The 21944-nt window shown below is 46.9% G+C and overlaps 1 protein-coding gene across 1 annotated transcript; it reads left to right on the forward strand.

The window, feature by feature from the left end:
- Nucleotides 1–6934: 6934 nt before the first annotated feature.
- Nucleotides 6935–19399, forward strand: GPR83 (G protein-coupled receptor 83). Its single transcript, XM_036923306.2, has 4 exons — nucleotides 6935–7484; nucleotides 11816–11941; nucleotides 14047–14180; nucleotides 16643–19399. Exons 1-4 carry the CDS (start codon nucleotides 7101–7103, stop codon nucleotides 17265–17267), a joined length of 1269 nt encoding a protein of 422 aa, XP_036779201.2. The 5' UTR covers nucleotides 6935–7100; the 3' UTR covers nucleotides 17268–19399.
- The last annotated feature ends 2545 nt before the right edge of the window (nucleotides 19400–21944 follow it).

Raw genomic sequence — 21944 nt, forward strand, 5'->3', positions numbered from 1 at the left:
TCTGTAGTCCTGCAGGAAATTGGGTTTTATGTGTGATGTGAGATAGGAATCATGTTTCATTCTTTCCATATGGAGATGCACCCATTTGTTGAAATGACTTTCCTTTCCCCCAGTTCTGCAGTCTTTAGTCGTTAATTGAGAGACCATGTATATACAGATCTGTTTCTGAACTTTTTATTCTGTTCCATTGCTCTATTTGGAATTAATTGCTGTACTTTTATAATGAGCCTTTTTATCCACTAGAACAAATTTTCCTTCTTTTTCTTTTTTCAAGAGTGTCTTGGTAATTCTTGGCTCTACAATTTTTTAAGCAGATTTTATAATTATCTATACTGCTTGTGACCTAGTACAAGGTTTTAACAAAATAACTCTCTAATTTCAGTTTGATTATAATTCATAACTATTGTCACTTATAGTTGGTTTAATTTAAACCTTGATTTTATTCGCAGGCTTGACGGGACATTTCCTTTGTCAGAGAAACTGATTTTGGTTGCCAGAGCTGATGTGTCTATGTGAGATTAGGAAGCTATCCTATCCTTGATAGATTTTTCTGTTTCCTACCTGAAATGTTATCAACCCACTTACCTAGCTTACTGCTCCTTTGTCCATTTGTGGCACAGCCCAATCGAGAGAGGGTAATAATGTTTTGTGGGCTTGCACATCACACCCACCTTCCCTTCATCCGGTAAACTGCATGCTCTCCTTCACTGCTCTCCTGAGACCCTGTCTATATTTACAAAGCCAGTCCAGGCTTTCTTCTAGTTCTGATCTTCTGTGCCCACCCTCTCTGTCCCACGACCCCTAGTTTCCTCCCGTCTTCACTTCCAGCTTTCTGACAGCGCCATCTTCTCATATCCTGCAGGAGTCTCTTCTCATCAAGCAGATGCTGTGGAGGAAAGGAGGAAAATGGGGGAGAGAACTGTTTGTTGAGTTGCTATTTCATGCCAGGCCCAGGTGTTTTGGATATTATCATTTATTCTTTTAACAACACTATAAAGTAGGCATTATTGCCCTTTTTTATAGGTAACAGTAAAGACATAAGCATAAGGTCACACTTCTAACAAATGGCAGAGCTGAGATTTAAATCTTATACTCTGTCTGAATCCAAATCTTATTCTTTCCATGTGACCATACGGCCTCCCATTACTGAGGTATGTCCTGACCTAATACTGATATGTTAGCCTCAAATACTGATGCGTATTTGAACAAGGATTCTACAGAAATAAGGGCAAAGTCCTTTTGAGACTGTGAGTTGGGTCTCAAGTTGGTGACTGACCCTGGCAGGGTGAGCCCCAGGAGGAGGCCTTTCCTTGGTCAGAGATGTTTCAGATGGCTACAGGGATTCATATTTAACAGTGGTGAATAAATTCATATACACAATGACCCATTGATCAATTTCTTGTGAATATTGAAAATGTAAGTGGCTTCTAGTTGGCTTAGATAAAATCGATAATAGATGATAGACTGAGAATGGACTTCCACCGGGATTCCTAGGATTGTTCAAGTAAATTTACTCTGTCCATCAACTAAAAACCTATTTAGTAGTGCTTTCCCACAAGAAGTGTTTCTATTTTTTGTTTTTTTCCCCCCAAATCACAATTTATTAGGATTTTTTCTAATTACTTAAAAAGAAATTTAAAGAAAAAGTATATATATATATATATATATAATACACACACATGCATCCACACATATTTGTGAATATAGCTGTTTTGTTCCTTTAAATGAATTCTTAGATGTGAACTTTTTGGACATAGAACATGTTCATAGTGAAAGACTTGGTAAAAACTGACAAATTCCCTTGTTGCAAAGGCAAAAGATATAAATTTTAAAATGACATACTAGAAATGCAAATAATTAATAAGCCCAAGGCTTTACTAGTAACCAAATTAATAAATGACATCATTTCAACTATCAAAATAAAATTTCTTCATTTAGTACAGAGTGCCAGCTATGTACTGGACACTTAACAAATGCTCAAAACAAAAGCAAACCCAAGATGAACATGATAAGCATGACCTTATGGAACTTCTAGCCTAAAAGAAATAACCCCATTTATTCAACTCTTTTTGTGTGTCAGGGCTGTGCTATAAGCGCTTACAAACATTACTGCTTCTAATTACTGAATGGTGAGGCAGATGCTCAGAGGCTGATGTATAAGTCACATGGCCATACGGGCTGAGGACTGAAGCCCAGTTATAGGCAATTTCAAAGTTCTCACCGTTACCTTCTGGGTGAAGAAGATTTTTAAACCTAAAAATCAATGGAAGAAACTTTTTACATGAATTTCAAAGTTAAATAAATGACCAGGTGTTGGTTAGAGTGTGGTGAAAAAGGTGCTCTCATGTTGCTAGTCAGAGTGCAAATTGATGCATCCTTTATGCAAAGCAGTCTGGCAAAATTATTATAAGCCTTAAAACATTTTTCTCTCTTACCTGGAATTCTATTTTTTGGATGCCACCCTAAGGACAATCAGAAAAGTGGTCAAAGATTTATGTACAACTGATGGGCTATTTGATTTTCAAAAAGTATACACATGCATATACACACATAAGAATGAAACGTGGAATTTGCTTCAAAGTAGTCTGTACTTGGGCAGGGGAAATGGATTGAAGCTGGATGATGGATACATGTAAAGTTTATTTAATCATATTTCTATATGAAAAGTCAAGATACTTATGTAAAAAGATGATTCCACCAGCATTATTTATTATATTGAAAAGTAGGTTATGCTGTGGTATTCCCTGAGACAAAATATGCAGCCCTTAAAAAGGAAGATTTTAAGAAACATTTAGTAACATGGAAAATGCTCTCAGGATAACATACATAGGGCACAGAACTGATAAAAATTTCATTTCAATTATGTAAAAAGATTTCAAGGAAACACACCAAATTGTTAATAGGAATGTAGTGTTCTTCATTTTCTTATTTATGTTCTTGTTTTTTTTTTTTTTTTTTTCAGAAATACCACTTATTCCAGAGGAGAACAGGCAATCTCCCTGTAACAGGTCCTTATTGTGACTGTCAGAGGTGGGCCACAGGTCTGATCAGCCACCTGAGCCTATGTGACCCAGGTGAGTTTTGGGTTATATTTAAAGACATGATTGGCAGAAAGGAAATCAAACTGCAGGCTTTATAATTTAGACGGTATACCTCTACTGCAGGCCATAACCCGTTGTGTCTATGAGAGAGATTTACATAAGGAAGGATGGTGATATAAACAGCTTTGATATTTTTTGTCTTTCAAAAAAACAATTTACATATTCACATATCCACGCATTATTTAATAAGGGCCTGCTCTGTGCCAGGTACCATGCTAAGCTTGGTTTGAAGATGAAAACAGCAAAATGTCTACACTCAGGAAAGATTGGTTTAACAGGAGAATCCAGAGGTGGAAATAATGGTTGCTACATTGTGTAAAAAGAAGGCTGTGATAGAGATAAGCTCAGAGGAACCATCAAACTCGGGCTATGGATCTGCAGCTTTCAAGAAGTTGCTTGCTGCTAAGATGTTTTATTTATCAATTAAATTTCTAGGTATAGTATAAATGGTGCAGTCATTTTCCTCACACAATTTAAATTAGATTTTATTACTCTGCCCTTAATTACTCTTCCTTAAAAAGCCTCTTTCAGGCTTTTATGATATCCTCTGTGATGTTTTTGGAATAGTCTAACTGGTTGGTCAAGGTCTGGATTTTTACATTCAGTTCCTATTTGTTTGCTTCATTGTGTAGTTTTTTCCTCGGAGGTTTGATCATATTTCAAACACCACAGACTTTCATGCCTTCCCTGTGTGCAAGCAGAATTTTCAAGTGTAATTGCTAGAATTTGTCTTTATCATAGCATGAACTTTATAAAATAGAAGTCAGTAAAAAATTGATATAAGAAAATACAACTTTTTTTTCTGGTGCTCAAAACTGACGGCCTCATGTGGTAATTGAAGAAAAAAAAGTCTTGTTAAACCATTTTTCAAAAGCATGTAGATCAATGATAGCTATTGCTTATATCCTGTGAAAATGAGTTGCAGATCCAGTGATACTTTCTAGAAATATCTTTAACAAAATTATTGGTACTATAAAAAAAATGTGGTATTAGTCAAATGGCTTAAATATCGTTCTTAATTACCCTCTTTCACTTTCTGAGGATCTGAGTTGAAACAAAGCACACAGCAGAAATGAAAAAGAAGTAGAAAAAAAGCTCAGTAGCAATTAAGAGCCTAGAATTAGAGCTGGTGCTAGAAAATATGACTCAACTTGCAGGATTACAGAAAGTCTTCCTGAAACATTAATTCCATGGCTCTGCCCATTAGAGGAACTATATCTTCTTTTCTTTGCCGCCTCAAAGATCTAATGAAGAAATCCTCGTTTAAAGTGTTTAAACAGCAACAGAGCCAGAAAATACAATTATTTTCACAGAAGGTAGGTTTTCCACTGAGTTTAGAAGACAGAGGATGACATAATTTTTAATGACTGAAGCTTAGATTTGTCCCAGAATCCCACTAGATAGAAGGAATATTCAGAAAATTAAGACTTGTGTCATGGGTTGTCTGAATCCAGGTCCAGTGTCTTTCTTAGAGTATGTACTGCCATTTCCCCTGCCTGGGTACTGTGCTTGGCTCTAGGAGGGAACTAGGAATAAGGGCATTGCAGGCCTGGAAGAGCTGACAGCTTAGTTGAAGACATGAGTCACACACAGGGTAGAAGATGAATGCAGCACCAGAGAATGGATCACATGCTTTGGGAGCACTTTTACCTGAGTAGATTCAGGGATACTGACTCTGCTTGGGCTGGGACTGTGGCAGTCAAAGGGGTCAGTGAGTCTTCACAAGAAAGAACATTTGAGCTGGGTCTTAAAGAATAGAAGTTTTTCTGGCCCTGGGGGAAGAGAGGATGAGTCTAGATGGAGAAAAAGCATCTTCCAATACCTTGCATTGTGAATTCGGGGAGCTGTAAGATGACCCCAAAATTCTAACCATGGTAAACAAGGAATGAGAAAAGAAGCAAGTGTAGGAAAGTAAGGGAAGGATGGGATACAGAGTTTAGTTTGGAGCTTGTTGAACTATGTGTGTATGGGTATTCCAGGGGAAATGGCCAATCAGCAGTTGAATATATAATAATGATCTGGAGCTTTCAAGAGAGGTGTTAAGGTTACAGACACAGATCTTGGAATCTGGTGAGTGATGGTTCAATCAGTGGAGGTGACTGAGACCACCCAGGGCATGATTCATTCAAGAGATGCAGTAATGGAGACAGGTAGGCTCAAAGCTTTAGGAGGGATTGAGGTCAAAGAAGGATCACTTGTGTTATTTGACTTCAAATAAACTGAAAACTTGGCAGTCGTCCTTGCTTCCTCCCTCCCATCTCTGTCAGCCTTGCTCCTTCCCTTTCTAGCACCTTGATTCCCATCTCAGCTGCACGCCTGGATTGCTTGAACAGCCTTCAAACCTCCTGCCTAAGCCACAGCCCCTCTATTTTCCATTAAATTGCTAGAGTGTTCTTTCCACAATGCAAACATGATCTTGTCATCCTCTACTTAACAGCCCTTCTGTGAATTCCTGTTGCCCTCAGGAAATCATTTACATCTTCATGGGGACTTCCAAAAACCCTCTCCCCTGCCTACCTCTCCAGCACTCTAATCTCCACTCACCTTGCATAACACACTCTGGCTGCCTTACACACCTGCAGTTGTTCCCTGTGCCACGCTCACCATCACCTCCACGTCTTCACAGGTACTGTGATTCCTCCTAATGCAATGCACCATCATCTTCCGTCTATCACCTCTGTGACCTATGTCTTGCTGATCTCTTAGGACTGAGCCAGTGTCACTTTCTCTGGGAAGATGTCCCTGACTCCCTCCCACCTGGATAAATGCCTGGATAAATGCACCTTGTATTTTACTGTGATAACTCCTAAACCATTTTCTAGTTGCTTATTAACGGGAAAGCTTGACCTGTTTCCCTGGAGTTTGAGGGGGTACAGAAGCTGATGTCTAACGTTCCTGGAAAAGTTCCAAAGTGAGAGATGGCTGGGGCTTCTCATGGGCTAGTGAGAAAGGAGGACTTTGGTGGGAGGGGCCATTCTTTAGGGTTTAGGTGGGACAAAGATGTAGGCTGTCCTTCGGGCTAAGTGTACATCTTAGAAGGTTCCTTGGCTTGAGTCATTTGGGAGTCCCAGCCCAAGGATACAGCTCAGCAGGGTGAGGTGACAATAGCAAGAGTCCACATGGGTTTTGCCATTTGAACGAGGGTGGAGGCACAGATATAACTAGTCAAACAAATATCGCTCCTCTAGCACCAGAGAGTAATGTGGTTGTAGATCCATACGGGAGTCTCAGAAAACCCCACATACAGGAAAAGGAAAGCTTTTCAGAAGGCCAGGAAAGTTAACTTGCCCAGATTTAATAGCTAGGGAGTGGCAAAGCTGGGATTTGACCCGGGTTCAATAGGAACTAAGCCACTAACTGGCTGGGCAGGGGGTGACTTCGTAGCCTTCACAATGGGAGTGAAAATGGGCTGCAAGTACTAAGTTTTCCTGGAAAAGGAGATGGGACACAGGAAACAATACGGGTAATACGCCTTACTACAGCATCAAAAACTTGCATGGCAGAAAAGTCAGTTACCCAAGAAGTGGGCACTTAGATCCTCTGATTCTTTGATCCCGTCCAAGAGTTTCCTTGAAAAACAAAGCCCCCCATAGGGTCCTGACAAACGGAAGGAAACAAAACCTAGGAAGCCCTCTGGAACGTCTTTAAGTCTGGTCACTAACGGGCCTTGGAGAAACCCTAGTATCCATCTCACTGCGCAGCCAGTGTCCGGAGCCGCCGAGCCTCAGGGATTCGCTCAGTTCCCAGGTGCCAGGGCTGAGGTCCCCAGGCGGCGCCCGCTCACGATCCCCAGGCTTACGCAGAACCCGGCGGGCAAGCGGGCTTTGGGGAAGCCCGGCCAGGTTGGTTCCCGGAGGGGACGGGGTGCGGCGCGCGAGCGCGTCACGGCGGCGGGGGGACGCGCGCCGCCCACCGGGCAGAGGCGCTCGCCGGCCGCGCGGAGCAGCGCGGGCAGAGCAGCGGGAGAGCAGCCGGCGCCCGCGCAGCGGCTCCTGCAGGATGGGCCCCCACCTGGCGCTGCTGTGCCTCCTCCCCGCCGTGCGGGCCGCCGAGCGCCCCGAGGGCCGGGCGGACGCGCCGGGCGCAGAGGCGGCCCTGGCCGTGCCCAACGCCTCGCACTTCTTCTGGACTAACTACAGCTTCTCCGACTGGCAGAACTTCGTGGGCCGGCGGCGCTACGGCGCCGAGAACCAGAACCCCACGGCGAAAGCCCTGCTCGTCGTGGCTTACTCCTTCATCATCGTCTTCTCGCTCTTCGGCAACGTCCTGGTCTGTCATGTCATCTTCAAGAACCAGCGAATGCATTCGGCCACCAGCCTCTTCATCGTCAACCTGGCGGTGGCGGACATCCTCATCACGCTCCTCAACACCCCCTTCACTTTGGTGAGGTTTCCCGCGCCGCCCCGCGCCCCCTGCCGCCCGCTGCGCCCCGCGCCGCCCCGCGTCCCCTGCCGCCCGCTGCGCCCCGCACCGCCCCGCGCCCCCTGCCTCCGCGGCGCCCCCGCCTGCCTTCCAACCTCCCCTTCCCTCGGCTCTTCTCGCCCCTGCGCCCTCATCTGTTTCTCAGCCCAGCTCTCTCCTCGGAGTTTCTGTCTCCAGGCTTTCTACCAGCCGTCCTGTCTGTCGTTATCTCTCTTTCCGTGGCTTGTTTCTTCTCTGTGACTGTCTCTCTTTGCCTCGGTCTGCCCATCCCTGTCTCCATTCTCACCTTCCCCTCTCACTTTCTCTTCTTGGCCATCTCTCTGTGGTTTTGTTTGTCCTCTGTCTCTCCTCTGCCTCTGTCTCTCCTCTGTCTCTGTTTCCTCTCTATTTCTGACTCTCTCTCCTCTGTTTGTGTCTCTGTCTCTGCCTCACCACCTTCTAAGCCAGAGCTTCTGCAGCTGCTGGCCTCGGGGGTCAATGACTGAAGTGTCTGCCCTCAGCTGTGAACAAATGCCTGTTTCCTGTTTAGTGTCACCGGGCTCGGGCCTGTTGGATAATCAAGCAGTGAAATCGAAATCCCTTAAATGTTAGCAGAGATTATTAGGTTACCCCCTCCCTCCAGTACAGCCCATTAAGTGTCCCTCCCATCCCCACTCTGCATGGGGTGCTGCTTTGCGTCACAGCTAAAGATCAAACAACTGCTAATTGTTCATGGAACTGTAAGTGCATTTTCCTGACCACTTAAGTTGCATTTCTCTTCTGTGGTTTGCCAGTGAGGGTGTGTGAAGTTCGCGTTGGGAAGGGGATGAGGATGAGGTGGGCCCAAGCCCCAGGGGAGGCTTGGGGGCATTTGCACATCAGTGGCAGATGAACCTCCTCCACAAGTCCTGGCTGCTCAGCATTAGGAGCGTCATTTCTTTCCCTCTGGGACTGGGGAGTGTGGTCCTCGCAGATGATGTAGGACTGTGAGGGCTGTGACTGAGTAATCATAATGACAGTTACACCTTATGTCTCTTAGCATGAGTTACACTTTTTTCAATTTATGGAATAGCCTTATTTTTATTTGAGTTATTACCAGAGCAGTATTTGTTAGTCTCTCTCTCTCTTTTTCACACACATGCGCACACACACACACACACACACACACACACACACACACACACTCAACAGCAATAACACAGGCAAAAAGAAGGTGAATGCCCACAAGTCCATCCACCTGTTAGAACATCCTTCCATACCTTACACTTTAAAATTACATTTTCTCCCTTGATCTCTTATGAGAACATTCCTCACATTTTGCTGATGAGGAAACTAAGGCACAGGGAGGTTCACTCTCTGTCCAAGGTCACTCGGCTAGTAATTGGTAGAGCCAGGATGAAAATAACTTCCCTGACTCAAGTCCAGAGATCTGTCCACTAAACCACTCAACCAGGGGGTCGCAGGGGGGCACTCTTGGACCATGTGAAGCTTCCACTCCTCCAAATCTGATTCCTGACTGCTCAGGATACTCTGAGTACAAACCAAGGACAAATGAGCTCCCAAATACTGCTCCCCCATCCCCCCACCGTTCCTCCCAGCTGCCTCAGGGCACAAGAGAGGGCATCTCTGGCTCCCCGTGGTTTCTGACCTGATGATCTGCAGTGCAGGGGGTGGGCTGGGTCACCCAGGATGGGAACTGGAGGCCCCAGGGCATGGCTCTTGTGCTGCTGCCCAGAGCAGGATGCACACTTAGATCTGCAGCAGACACAAAGCTTGTGGAGAGAGAGGCCAGGGACCTCAGGCCACACTGCAGCTAAAAGCTGACCTCTCTTGTCCTGGAGGATCTCCTGGAGGAGAGTGGATGTCAAGGTCCTAACAAGCGAGCACCCCTCCAGGGTGACCCAAAGATTCTGAATGAAGCATGGCTTTGAACCTGACCCATTTAATTGCCCCAGTTCAAACTCCTGCCAGAGCTTACAAGGTGCTGCAGCCAGGGAGAGTTAAAGGGTTGCTGGGAGAATCTTCTAAACCCTCAGCCAAGCTTCTTAACTAGATAAGGAGTCCTGCCTTTGGGCTGGTTGGTCACAATGTCCTTCCTCCCTGGTCTCCCTTCCTGTCCACTGTACACATGACAAGTCAGCATGATGTCCAGATCTGGTCATTGAGAGAAAAAGCAAGCAATTTACTTGCCCTTCGCATGGTAGAGACATGCACAGAATAGTGAAGCCTTGGAGGAGGGAATAATTCATTCTGACCTGCCAGTGTCACAAGAGGATCAAAGAAGACTGTACAAAAAAACGTGACATTTCAGAGGGGTCTGGATGACTAGGAACTTTCCAGGTCAAGATGAACACCGAGTGCAGACAGAGAGACCTAGGAGAACAGAGACACGGGGCATCAGAGTTCACGGTGTTTGGGGGGATGTTGAGTGGCTCAGGGCAGCTGGAGAAGTGGAGGCAGGAGGCACTGCGGGGACTCGTGAGGGAGGAGAAGCAGAGGTGGGCCAGAAAGGAAGGCTGGGGCCAGGTTGTAAATGGGTGTGAATATTCCTAAAGGCTTTTGGCTCTGTCCTGAGGTCCATGATGATTCTAAGCAGAAAGGTGATAATAATGTGGTTTTGGTTAAGAAAAATACTGTCAGCAGTGTGAAGGTTGAATTACAAGTGGGCCAGCCTGGAGGACAAGAAAGCCCTTAGGAGGCGGTAATGGTCCAGGCGAGAGATGATGGGGACTCTGTGAGGGCCATGGACTTGGGACTGAAGAAGTAGATATGAGACCCATTTAGAGGTAGCTCTGGGTGCCTTCGGTAATGAATGTGGAGGTGAGAAGTAGGAGCCTCTGAAGATTTCTAGCTCAGTCAGGATACTGGATGCTCAAAGGCCGCATGGCCTGCCTACCCCAAAAAGAGTAAAGTGCGCGGCCTGCTCTCTGAGCCTTATCATCTGGCCAGACTTGTCCCTCATGACTCACGTTCACATACTCCAGCCAAACCATTCCACTCTTCATTCCCCAAACAGGTCCTGGAATTTCTGAGGCCATGCCAAGGCCTTTGTTCTTACTGTCACATGTGCAAATCCTCCCTGTTCTTTAAAGCTCATCTCAAACGTCTCAGATGTTGTAACAGCGACAGTTAATAGTGTTAAGTACTTGCTGGGTGCCGTGTGCTGTTGCGCCTCCAGTACCTGCATTTTCATAATAACTGAGTGGAAAGCGTTAGCCCCACTTGACAGGGAAGGAAAGTGAAGCTCATAGGGCCTCAGTGCCTTGCCCAAAGTGACAGATGTGAGGCAGACAGGCTGCCGTTAATCACTCCACGGTAGATACTCTCTCTGTTGGGCAGACCTGCTCTATTTATCATCTCTCTCCGTGCCTCAGGCCTCTCGCACCCCACTGATGCCCTTTGTCTGACCCTTCTGTGGGGCACTAAGTATCTTCTGTCTTGTATCCAAGAGAGCTGGGTCCTCCTCCGCCCAGGCTGGAGGTTCCTTGATCAGAATCAAAGCTTGATCTTCCTCGGGCTTGAGACACCACTCACAGGGACTGGCGGAGCGAGCACACGGGCATGACTCATGTGGGACGAGGCCTGGGCCTGCTCGCAGGGCCCCATGCTGCCCCGGAGCTTGTCTTCCCTTCCCACAAAACCCGTTCACCCCTGCCCACATCTCCCCAGGCTTCTGTGTCTCCTTCCCAGGTGATGTGTTACAAGGCCTGCTTAGCCAACATTCAAGAACACGGCCCACATGCCATGCACACACTTTTCAGATGTGTCTCCCCCACTAGCCTAAACTAAGAGGCTAAGCATGTATTTTGTTATTACCATAAAAATAGCTACTATTTATTTCTAACAATGCATTTCTATCATTTGCCAGCCGTTGTGTTCTACCCTTTATTGACTGTAAAAAAACTTAATCCTTATAATAAGCCCACAAGATAGAGATTTTTTAAGCCTTCTTTTACAAATGAGGAAACTGAGGTTCAGAGAGGTTACATGCCTTGCCCAAGGTCGCACAGCTAGAAATGACTATAGGTGGGAAGTCTGACTCCAAAATGCATGTCATTCCCACACTTTCCTGGCCCCAGGAAACTGGGCCTGGCCCCAGAAGCAGGATTAGGGTTTGTTGAACTGAATGATTAAGAATGAGTCACACCAGCTGTCTTTAAGCAAAATTGTGTGTGACCCACAATTAAGCAGTGTAGAGTGGAGGAAAGGAGCAGCTAGAAGAGGCCCCCTGAGGGATGCTGCTCAGAGACCATGGTGGGTGGTGTCAGGGTCAAGGCCTGTCTGTCTTCTGACCTCTATGGGCTCACCTCTAGGTCCGCTTTGTGAACAGCACATGGGTGTTCGGGAAAGGAATGTGCCACGTCAGCCGCTTTGCCCAGTACTGCTCCCTGCACGTCTCAGCACTGACGCTGACTGCCATTGCTGTGGACCGTCACCAGGTGAGGGCAGCTACCCCCAACGGCCATTTTTTCCCTCTAGCTTGCTTTCCAGGGACTGCAGGGACTCTCAAGATAGTTTTTAAGTAAATTTTTCAGTGGCTGTCTCTGTCTTCTTATCGACTAACATTGGCACTTAGATTAAACATATTAACCCCTCTGATGTTGCAAAAAAATCATTCCCAGCTTATTGTTCCAACGAAGAGTCACTGCTAGCATTTTGTTTCTCAGAAATTAATGAGCTTCTTTTGGGGATAGAAGCAAACCTGGAAAACCACAGATGAAAAGAAGGTGGTAAATAATTGCAGGTCAGAGACAAGGCTCCTGACTGGGAGGTGGATATTTCCTGGCTCAAGCTGTTGAGGAAGAAGACAAGCTAGGGTGTCCAGGTGGCAGGAGCAGGCACTGGGGGGGCAGGCAGGCCCTGCTCACTGTCCTGCCCCATCAGACACACATGGGAGGATATGGTGCAGGAACCGAAGGGGACCTGAGTGTACTCATCCTGGAGGAGGATGACTCCATGGCAGGTGCCTCAAGGACACTAACTCAGCGAACCCACGTGGTATACTTAGGTCTATGCTGAATCAAGGCATGGAAGCTCAGAAAAGTGCGCATGTACCTTTCCCAAGATCACATACCTGGTGAACGATGCAGCTAGAATTAGGACCGAGGTCTGTCTGGTTCCAAGCGCATTCTCTTATCACTAGACCACCCTACTCTGAGAAGCCTACAAGGCCAATATCAAAAGCGCCACTGGAACAAAGAGAGAGAATTTATTCTGAGTAGCTCTAAGAGGTGCAACAAGGACAAGAGGATAGGAAGCTTCAAAGATGCGGATTCAAAGATACAGCTTGATACGAGGAAGAATTTTCTAACTGAAGTGTCCAAAGGTAGGCAAAACAGCCTGGGGAAAGACGGAGTTTCATGTCGCCAGCTGTCTTTAAGCAAACTGGATGGTCACTGGATAGGGATGTTTTAGAGGAGATGCTTGCATCTGATCTGGAATTGGACTTGGCAAACTCTGAGATCTGTTTATCCCTGAAATGCCATCATTTTGGCATTTATATTGCAGACGCTTTGGTGCAAAGTGTGAAAAGATGGCATACAATATTTTTTGCCTTTTCTTAACATTCTCCCCTAATTTAATAAGAGAGACTCTATGGTTACCTTTACATGGCCTATGCTTACTTCCACTTAACACAGCTGAGTTGACCCTTGGGCCACGGTGCATCTGAAGAACAAGACTATAAGTCTTGCCTATACTGACCACATTGCTGTGACATACACCCAAACACAGGCCCTGTCCCCATGCCAGTGGAGTCTTTGAGTGACATCTAGAGCCTCTGACTTTCTTCAGCAACCTGAACAATGGAAGAATAGAAGAGGCAAAGATAGCCAAGTCCAGAATGGAGATGAGCTGGGCAGCTTCTAAAGCCTAGTCACTTCCTCCTATAAAACCTTGAAAAAATTGGGAGAAAAATTTGGGAGGACACAGCTAGAATGTCCAGTGTATCCTGGGAAGACATCCTGAGGCAGTGGCAGCTCTTTATGTCCTCTACCCCGACCCTGGACTCACCCATCCCCAAAATGCCTTTTTCAAGAAATAATTCTAATCTTAAAATGAGGATGCTGTTAAATTCCCAAGGCTTTATTTAAACTTTTAGGAGAATTGATGAGATGCTTTTTAGCCTGAGGCCTTTACGGTAGACATGGGAAAGCCTGGGGCCCATTGCTATTTTAGAAATAGCTTTCATAAATGGTGTTGTGAACTCCCAAATAAATGCAGTTCCACTCCCCATGATAAGTGGTGAGCGTCTCCTCGCCATGTCTGTCACCCTCAGACCCTCTCACTGCCCTCTGGTCTTGCCACATATGACCTGCAAAAGGCATTTGAATTGCCTGGAGTCTAAATCTGGATGACACCCTCTTTCTACCCCTGGAGGTGGGGTGTGGGGTGGTGCACCTGAGGGGCTCAATAATGAATGACAGGGTGCTGAACTTTATAAATAGGACCTGCCTGACTTACTGTGACAAGTGAGCTGTGTTGCCTGGATCACCCATTAGCTTCAAAACTTCTTCAGCCTGTGATGCATTTGCTTCTTTTCCAGGTCATTATGCATCCGTTAAAACCCCGGATCTCCATCACGAAAGGCGTCGTCTACATAGCAGTCATTTGGGCCATGGCAACGTCCTTCTCGCTACCACACGCCATCTGCCAGAAGCTATTTACCTTCAAGTACAGGTGAGATTAACTAGTAGCGGGCAGCCGGGGACTCCGTGGACCTCGCCCGAGGGAAATCTGGGACCCCCTGAATCTGCTACCAGTACCTGCTCTGCTGGGCCATTCCTCCTGCCTCTCTCCCATCCTCTTCTTCCAGGACTGTACCTATCCTCTGCATTTTCTCTGCTTTTCTTCATCTCTTCTTCTCAACAAGGGTCGCTCTCTCCTTATTCTCTCTCCAGTTTGTCTGCAAGGTAAAAGCAATGGCAATCAGCTTCTGTCCCTGGAGATGTGAGAGAATCTCACACAAAGATTCAAAATCACCCAGGCCTCATTTAAAATGGTGATGTTTAAATCCTCTCACTCGACCTGCAGACCAAGCGTGAATCTATCTCTGGGCCTGAGGCAGGATGCTCTACCTCCCTCCCCCTCCCATTCAAGTTTCTTTGTTGTATGCTGTCGCAGAATGAGAATTTCTTTCCAAACATTCAGTTTTTTTAAATATAAATGCTCATGTGTGCTACTAGTTCATTCAAGGCGATCTCCCCACTAGACTGTAAGCTTGGGGAGCGCTGGCCCGATTTCTGCTGCCCTGGTGTCCAGGCACCTAACTTCCTGTCTTCACATAACAAGCCCTTGGTACATGTTTACTGCATGAATGAATGAATGAGCTTAGAGTGATTTTCATCTGATTGTAGTTGTTTTAGATGAGGCTCTTTAGGACCAGACCCTGAGATCAAGGAAGGTAATGTAATCCCATGATCTTTTCAGGAGTGTTTCCAGGAGTGATGGGTAAAGGAGTGGGGCAGCAGGACAGCAAATGGGGATAGACCAAGGAGGGTGCGATTTCAGGGCTTGGGGTTGGGGGCCACTGGAAGCCTGTTCCACAGGGGGCTCTGGAACAAACTGGTAACACAGGGTTTGCCCCACCTTGAGGCACGGTAGTTGGGTTTTCATATTCCAGGCTGTCCAGGGACAGTGGAAAGTCCCAGCCTCTCTGGCCCTTAGCAGATCTGGGGAAGTGTCTTCAGTGGCCTGAGGGTAATTTTAGGCACCTAGATCACAGATGCCAACTATTTCTTGCAGGGCTGGCAGGAGCTGGGAGCCTGGTGCTCTGACCAGTAAAGGGGATCTGAGGGAACCTGGGGGTGCACTGCTGGCATGTCCTGCAGTAGCCATTCGCTGCCCTGCCTAAAACATATGCTTACACTCGTATGCATAAGCAGTGGCAAGGAAATAAGCTCTGGAGTCCGATTTCAACCAATTTATAAAGGCTCCCTGCCTGAATTCTAGGATATCAGAATGAATCCCATACCCACCCACCCCACCTCCCATCTGCCTTCACACATGGAGGGTTACTTTTTTTTTACACTAAGGAAAGAGTTTTCTCCTTCACTAGTGATGGCCACCAGCACGTATAACAAGAGCCACAAGCCACACGGTGTGATGAGAAAACAGCCATTGTGAGTTACTGCCGAGGCATTTTACAGTGTGACGGCCCTGTTCACACCGGATCCAGATGAGGACCTGAGCTTAGGATTCCCGCCTCAAGTCCCTCCCTGGCTTTTCCTCCAGCACCTTTTAAAACCACTCAGGCCGAGCCCATGAAAAGCCAGTGACCATCACCCCAACCACCTTCTCAGTCAGAGAAGGGCTTGCTGCCCCGCTCTCCGTCTCCTGCAATCTTGTGACCTGGGGTGGAGGAATGCCCTCCCTGGGCTCATTGCACCCCTGCTCTGGGATCTGTAAGTGATAAATCTTGGGACCTGACCTCCTTTGTGTGAATGTATTGAAACTGCGCCTTCAACCCAAACAGCCCCAGGACTGTCATTGCCTCAGAGTGGGGTTTGAATGCCATGGGTGCTGCCTGCCAACCCTGTGTGGGTGGCCTGTGCACCCTCATTCAGGTCATAATCTGCGTATCCTCAACTCACCAGCTCTGGGTTTTCCAACACACAAGGATGTCCCTAAAAAGCTTTAAGAGGACCAGGTACATTCCGTAGAAAAGAAATACTTGTTACAGGAGTGGCTGAAGGTATGTTAGTTCAGGCATTGCCAGCCAAGTTCTCAAGTCCCGTCATTTCACTGCCCCTTTCTTGGTCCGCCTCCCTTATGGGAGTAGGTAGTACAATGGCAAATTCTAAGATTTCCTGAACACGCTGTACTCCCAGGATGAGTTAGTGCTAAGACTAGGAACATCACTGTTGAATTCATTCACTGAACAAATATTAGGGGCTAGGAGTAAGCCAAGGTTGGTAGGACAGAGAGAGATCCAGGTCTATTCTTTATCTTCACAGGACTCCCAGCCTGGTGGGAGAGGCAGAAATGTGATCAGGGAGTTAGGCTGCGGCCACCGTCTAACAGGCGGGTCTAAGCCCAGGGCAGAGAGACGAGGCCTTCCCACAGCAACTGCACACCCTCCTTTCCTCTCTCAATCTCCCTCTCCCTCTCTCTTTCTCTCCCTGTCCCCTTCCTGCCCCCAGTGAGGACATTGTCCGCTCCCTGTGCCTGCCTGACTTCCCCGAGCCAGCCGACCTCTTCTGGAAGTACCTGGATCTGGCCACCTTCATCCTGCTTTACATCCTGCCCCTCCTCATCATCTCTGTGGCCTATGCCCGTGTGGCCAAGAAGCTGTGGCTGTGCAACACAATCGGTGACGTGACCACGGAGCAGTACCTGGCTCTGCGGCGCAAGAAGAAAAAGACCATCAAGATGCTGATGCTGGTGGTGGTCCTATTTGCCCTCTGCTGGTTCCCCCTCAACTGCTATGTCCTCCTCCTGTCCAGCAAGGTCATCCGCACCAACAATGCCCTCTACTTCGCCTTCCACTGGTTTGCCATGAGCAGCACTTGCTACAATCCCTTCATCTACTGCTGGCTCAACGAGAACTTCAGAGTGGAGTTCAAAGCGCTACTGGGCATGTGCCAAAGGCCAACCAAGCCTCAGGAGGAGCGGCTGCCCTCCCCAGTACCTTCCTTCAGGGTGGCTTGGACAGAAAAGAGCAATGGCCGGAGGGCTCCTCTAGCCAACCACCTCCTGCCCTCCTCCCAAGTCCCGTCTGGCAAGACAGACCTGTCGTCCGTGGAGCCCACTGTGGCAATGAGTTAGAGGAGGGTGGACGAGGCAGAGGAGGAATGCGTCTCCAACTGAGCTGGGAAGGGGCCTGAGGACAGAGCCTGGCAAAAAGCCTATCTTCTCACACATGAACCTTCACAGTACTGGAAACAAGTTGTTACGGAAGCTGTAGGACTCTTGAGTTCCTAGGAAGTCTCTGCTTAGCCTCCTACCCCACGTGATGTGAGACGCATATTGATGAAATCGTGTCTTAAGAAATGCTGTGAGGTGTATCACCCTGGTTCCCCAAGCCAGAGAGCCCAGGACAACTTCCACCCACTCGGGCTGAGTCAGTCAACTGCCTCAACTATCAAGAAGTTGCCTTACAACCTCCCTGTGGCTGAGCATCTGTAAGGGACACCTGAGTCATACCTAGGGTGTGCCCAACCCAGATGCACCGAGCTCTGCTTTAGAAAGGCTCACTGGCCAGTGAGAGGTTAGCAAGCCAGAGCTGGCCCAGAGGTTACTCCTGAAGTTGTTGGATCAGGATGAATCGATTCTGTGGTAGCTTGGCTCGGTACCTGACAAGAAACGACCACCTGGGCTCCTTAAAACAAAGAGGAATTACTGAGCTTCCTTTAAAACAAAGAAAAAGCATTAAAACTGGAAAATTCAGAATAGCACAAAGAAGAAGAAAATAAAAACCACCACATCTCCCCCCAATGTATGATAAGTTCTGCTAGCATATTGCAGATTTATTTGCAGCCCTTTCCCGTGTGTGGGTGTTTCTGATTTCATTCTGAATTGCACTTTTCCATTTAGAGATAAGCAAGATATAGGAATAAAGCAGAAAACTTCCAAGCCCCTCTCCATGGAATAATGTCTACCAGAAGAGTTGGCAGAAGAGGTGGGAGAGGACTCCAAGGACGAGACTGGCACAGAGCTGGCAGACTGTCTTCCTGTAGCCAGTAATGGGCTGAAGTACCTCTTGTCAGCTGGAGGTGTTGTGATGAGATGGGAACAAAACTCATTCAGGAGGCATAAATCCTTCTCTCCTGCAATCGCACAGAACAAGAAGTAGTAAAACACTGCCCTCCTTTCCCAGGAGATGAGGGGAGCAGGCTTTCCAACATGCTGGAAATAACTGTGCTCAGATACCTCATCCCTCCAACCTGTCCAGATGGGCTGTTTCTCTGTTTTGTCTTGATGCTAAGGCTTCTTCATGCCGGTTCCCAAAAGACGACTCGCTGTCAACATCACCCTGATGGCTCACTTGTCGCTTGCAGAAACCTTTGGCATCATGATAGTCCTTAAGGACTCAACTTGCCAGAGAAATCCCATTGCAGAGACTAAGTGTTTTCACCCCCTTCCTTCTGGTACTGACTCACTGTGGCACCCAGGAGAGACATGTAGCAACGAACAGAGCTTAATTCACCAGCCCCAAACAGTTACCACTCTCACCCTGGCTTCAGGTTTCTTTCTGGCACCAGATAAATCCTGAAAGCAAAGCGTGGCTATGGGGCTAAGTGGAAAACTGAGGTTCGGGGAGAAGGGGTTTGACCAAGATTCCTGCAGCCCTCTCCACTATTAATGAAACTGAATTTAGTCATATAATCTGCCCCCCTCTGATGAAGCAAGGGACTTCATTATGCTGTTTTGTTTATGAGGATGTTTGAAAATCTTCAAGATGACAAGTTTAAAACATCATCTTCTAAACAGTGGGTAAAAAATTGACTTTCAAGGGGCAGAGGGAGCCTTTTAAGCCCGTAGGGATTCCCAGGTGGATTTTTTGGGCCAAATGGCTCCCATGCCTATGCCTATTTTATGGTGTCAGCAAGTAGCTGAAGGTTTCCTCTTAAGGCTGCTGTAGAAATTAAATTCTTTGAACCCAAAAGAGACCAGGCAGCAGGGCTACAGAAAGTTTGTCCTGCTCTATACTCATGGGGAGAGCTTCATGTGGCTTCTGAGGGCATCTAGGAGGGTCTTCTCTGGAGGGGAGCCCCCAGAGGGCCCATGAGGTCTTGTGTCCTGTCAGTGTACTGTCTGCCCCCTTCCCCCTGTTCTGTGTCTCAGAGCAAAAAGTGACTTATATTTGTGAGTGTGAACTCTGTAACACTTGAGTCTTTCCGATGTGTTGTAATGAGTGATTTACTGTAAATGTTGCAGTCTCAATAAAGTGTATTTTGGGTGTATGGACTGTGCCTATTGGGCTTGAGATTATGCAGCAGTTGGTGACCTTTAAAGTGGGGAGAATCATGGATTAGATGAAGAGCATGTGGAGATCATCTGTCCACACCCCTGCTCGTTACAGCTGAGGGAAGTGCAAACACTGAGAGGGTAAACAGCCCATGGAAATTCTCTTGACTCCGGGTCTAGTGCTTTTTCCACTGAGCTGGCTGCCAAGCCTCTTCTCTTGTGATTATGAATCTGTCTTGTGTGTTTTAACCCACAACTCCATCTGGTCCTTGGTGCTTCAGGAGGAGGCAAAGCCGCCATTCAAGGCTTGGGATGGGTCTTCCCACTCGGCACTGTGTGGCGGGTACCATGTTCCTGTGTTTACTGGGGTTTCTCTCCCAGTGGACCTGGGGTCCCTCTGTCCTACTAGGTAACTGGGTAGGAGACTTCATTGCATACATAATTACACGGATGGCATCTGGAGACCAAGAAATCTGTTTCAAGTAATTTCACAGAAATTTGTGCCCGGGGTAATTTACTGAGTCTAAGGAAAATATGAAAGAAAAATGAAAAGCGTAGGAGGAGAAGGGAACTAAGATTTGTTGAGACCTCCCATGTGAGATGCTGTGCTAAATGCCTCTGAACTCATGATCTCATTTGGCCTCACAGCAATTCTCCAAGGCAGACATTATTATTTCTATATTGCAAATGAAGAAACTGAGGCTCAGCTGAAGCTCACATAGCAAAATTGGGAAAAATGCTACCTTCTTGGAGATTAGGTTCTGAGAAGACTTGTAGAAAAGATTTTTAATTTGTTTTTAATCCATGTTTTACAAATTTCCTCGATTATGAGACTCTTTTTGGTAAAATCTGTTAACTATCCTAAAAACCAGAACTTTTGTTATGTGCTTTGGGAAATGCTTGAGCAGGTGGGCATCAAGGCCCTTTGCAGCTCTGTGGCCAGTGACTCCGTGGTTCTGGTACAGGCAGGCTCTCTTGCTGCCCTGTGAGCTCAGCTCTGGTTAGAAGCATCTTCCACAAGCCCGAAGTGACTCCCACACTGTGAGTGCTCTGCTTGACTGACTGTGGCAGGTTGCCAAGGTGAACAGCTGTCTCAGAGCCAGCTCAGGCTTCAGGGTCCTCAGCACAGGCAGAACTCGGCTAAATCCTCTGCTCCAGGCTGGTTGTGATAGTACCTCCAGGGCCTCTGTGCTGCTGTGCAAGCTGCAGACTCCAAGGTAATGAGGACCACGCAGAGTGTCTGGGGCCAGGGACAATTCTGGGAACACTGAGGATCTCAGAGCATCCTGAGGAAACATGCTTGCCTTAGAATGTCACCTGAAGATGGTAAAGATGGTCCTAGTGCCGTAGGATCAGGTTGTCAGCACCTTGCTTCAGCATCTCTGTGTGTCCTGCCCCTACCCCTGCTCCCCGCCAATTCTCTCATTTCTAGAGGTAGTTGGGGAAGGAACAAATGAGATACATGTAATCCTGGATGCATTTTGGAAAACTAAGTAAGCATGCCTTCTGTGCCAGTAGGGATGAGTGCTGCTTCCCCAGAATCCAATCCCATTGACCTCACTGGAATTAGGAAACCTGTTTCAAACGTAGCATCTTCATACTCATTTTTGATGCATAGAGGAGATCCTCACTAGCACTTTTACATATTACATTTCCCTCAGCAGTGTGTTTCTCTATGCCATGGAAATGTCTAGGCTCTCTCCGGGGGCACATTTAGGGGGTGAATGCATGGGTCACACCTAATAAATCTACTCTGGAATTCCCATCTCTCAAAGTCTTGCCTCGGTCCTAGAATTAGCTACTTCTCTAAGGATCCTGGCCCCTTTTATTTGAGAATGTATTAGAAAACAAGATCTGGGTGTTAGGGGGGCCCACTGTTACTGGGGTGTTTTCTAGGACTTTCTAAGACATTCCAGAACCTCTCAGCTGGAAGACTGAGGAAACATATTCATGTATTCTAACCTTGTATATGTACACATATCTATAAATATTTCTATACATAACCATCTATACCTGCATTAAGGTAAACATGAATTCATACTGATATCTCCAACTCTGATCCATTGCCAAATGGATCATTTTAGCCTGCTCCCCATGCATATTTCCTCTAGCCTTGTAAACTCCTCCTCCAGCAGTAAAACCTGGCTCTCACCATCTGCCATCCATTTATTTAATTGTTCAGTTCCAATATACATGCATGGTGATGAGGAGAGACAAGAGCTCTACCTTGATGGGTGACTTCATCTTCTCTGGTGTGGGCAGGTGGCTAGAGCCTGCTTTGTCTTGTGGGTGCTTTTGGGCTCTGCAGACACTTCCCAAGGCCCCCCGTCAGCCATAATCTTCAAAACACAGGAGATGCATTTGATTCCCTGGAATACTCTGCTGTCTGCCTCTGGTTCATATGCTGTAGCCTATGCCTGCCCCAGTAGCTCTGGCTCTGCTCTCTCAGGTGATTAGTGTTTTGCTCCCAGAAAACACCCAGACATCCTATTTCTAGACACATTAAGGCAGTACAGGGTCTTCGAGCACAGCAGC

This window comes from Manis pentadactyla, chromosome 9 (genome assembly GCF_030020395.1).
Source record: "Manis pentadactyla isolate mManPen7 chromosome 9, mManPen7.hap1, whole genome shotgun sequence".
In the NCBI taxonomy this organism is placed as follows: domain Eukaryota; kingdom Metazoa; phylum Chordata; class Mammalia; order Pholidota; family Manidae; genus Manis; species Manis pentadactyla.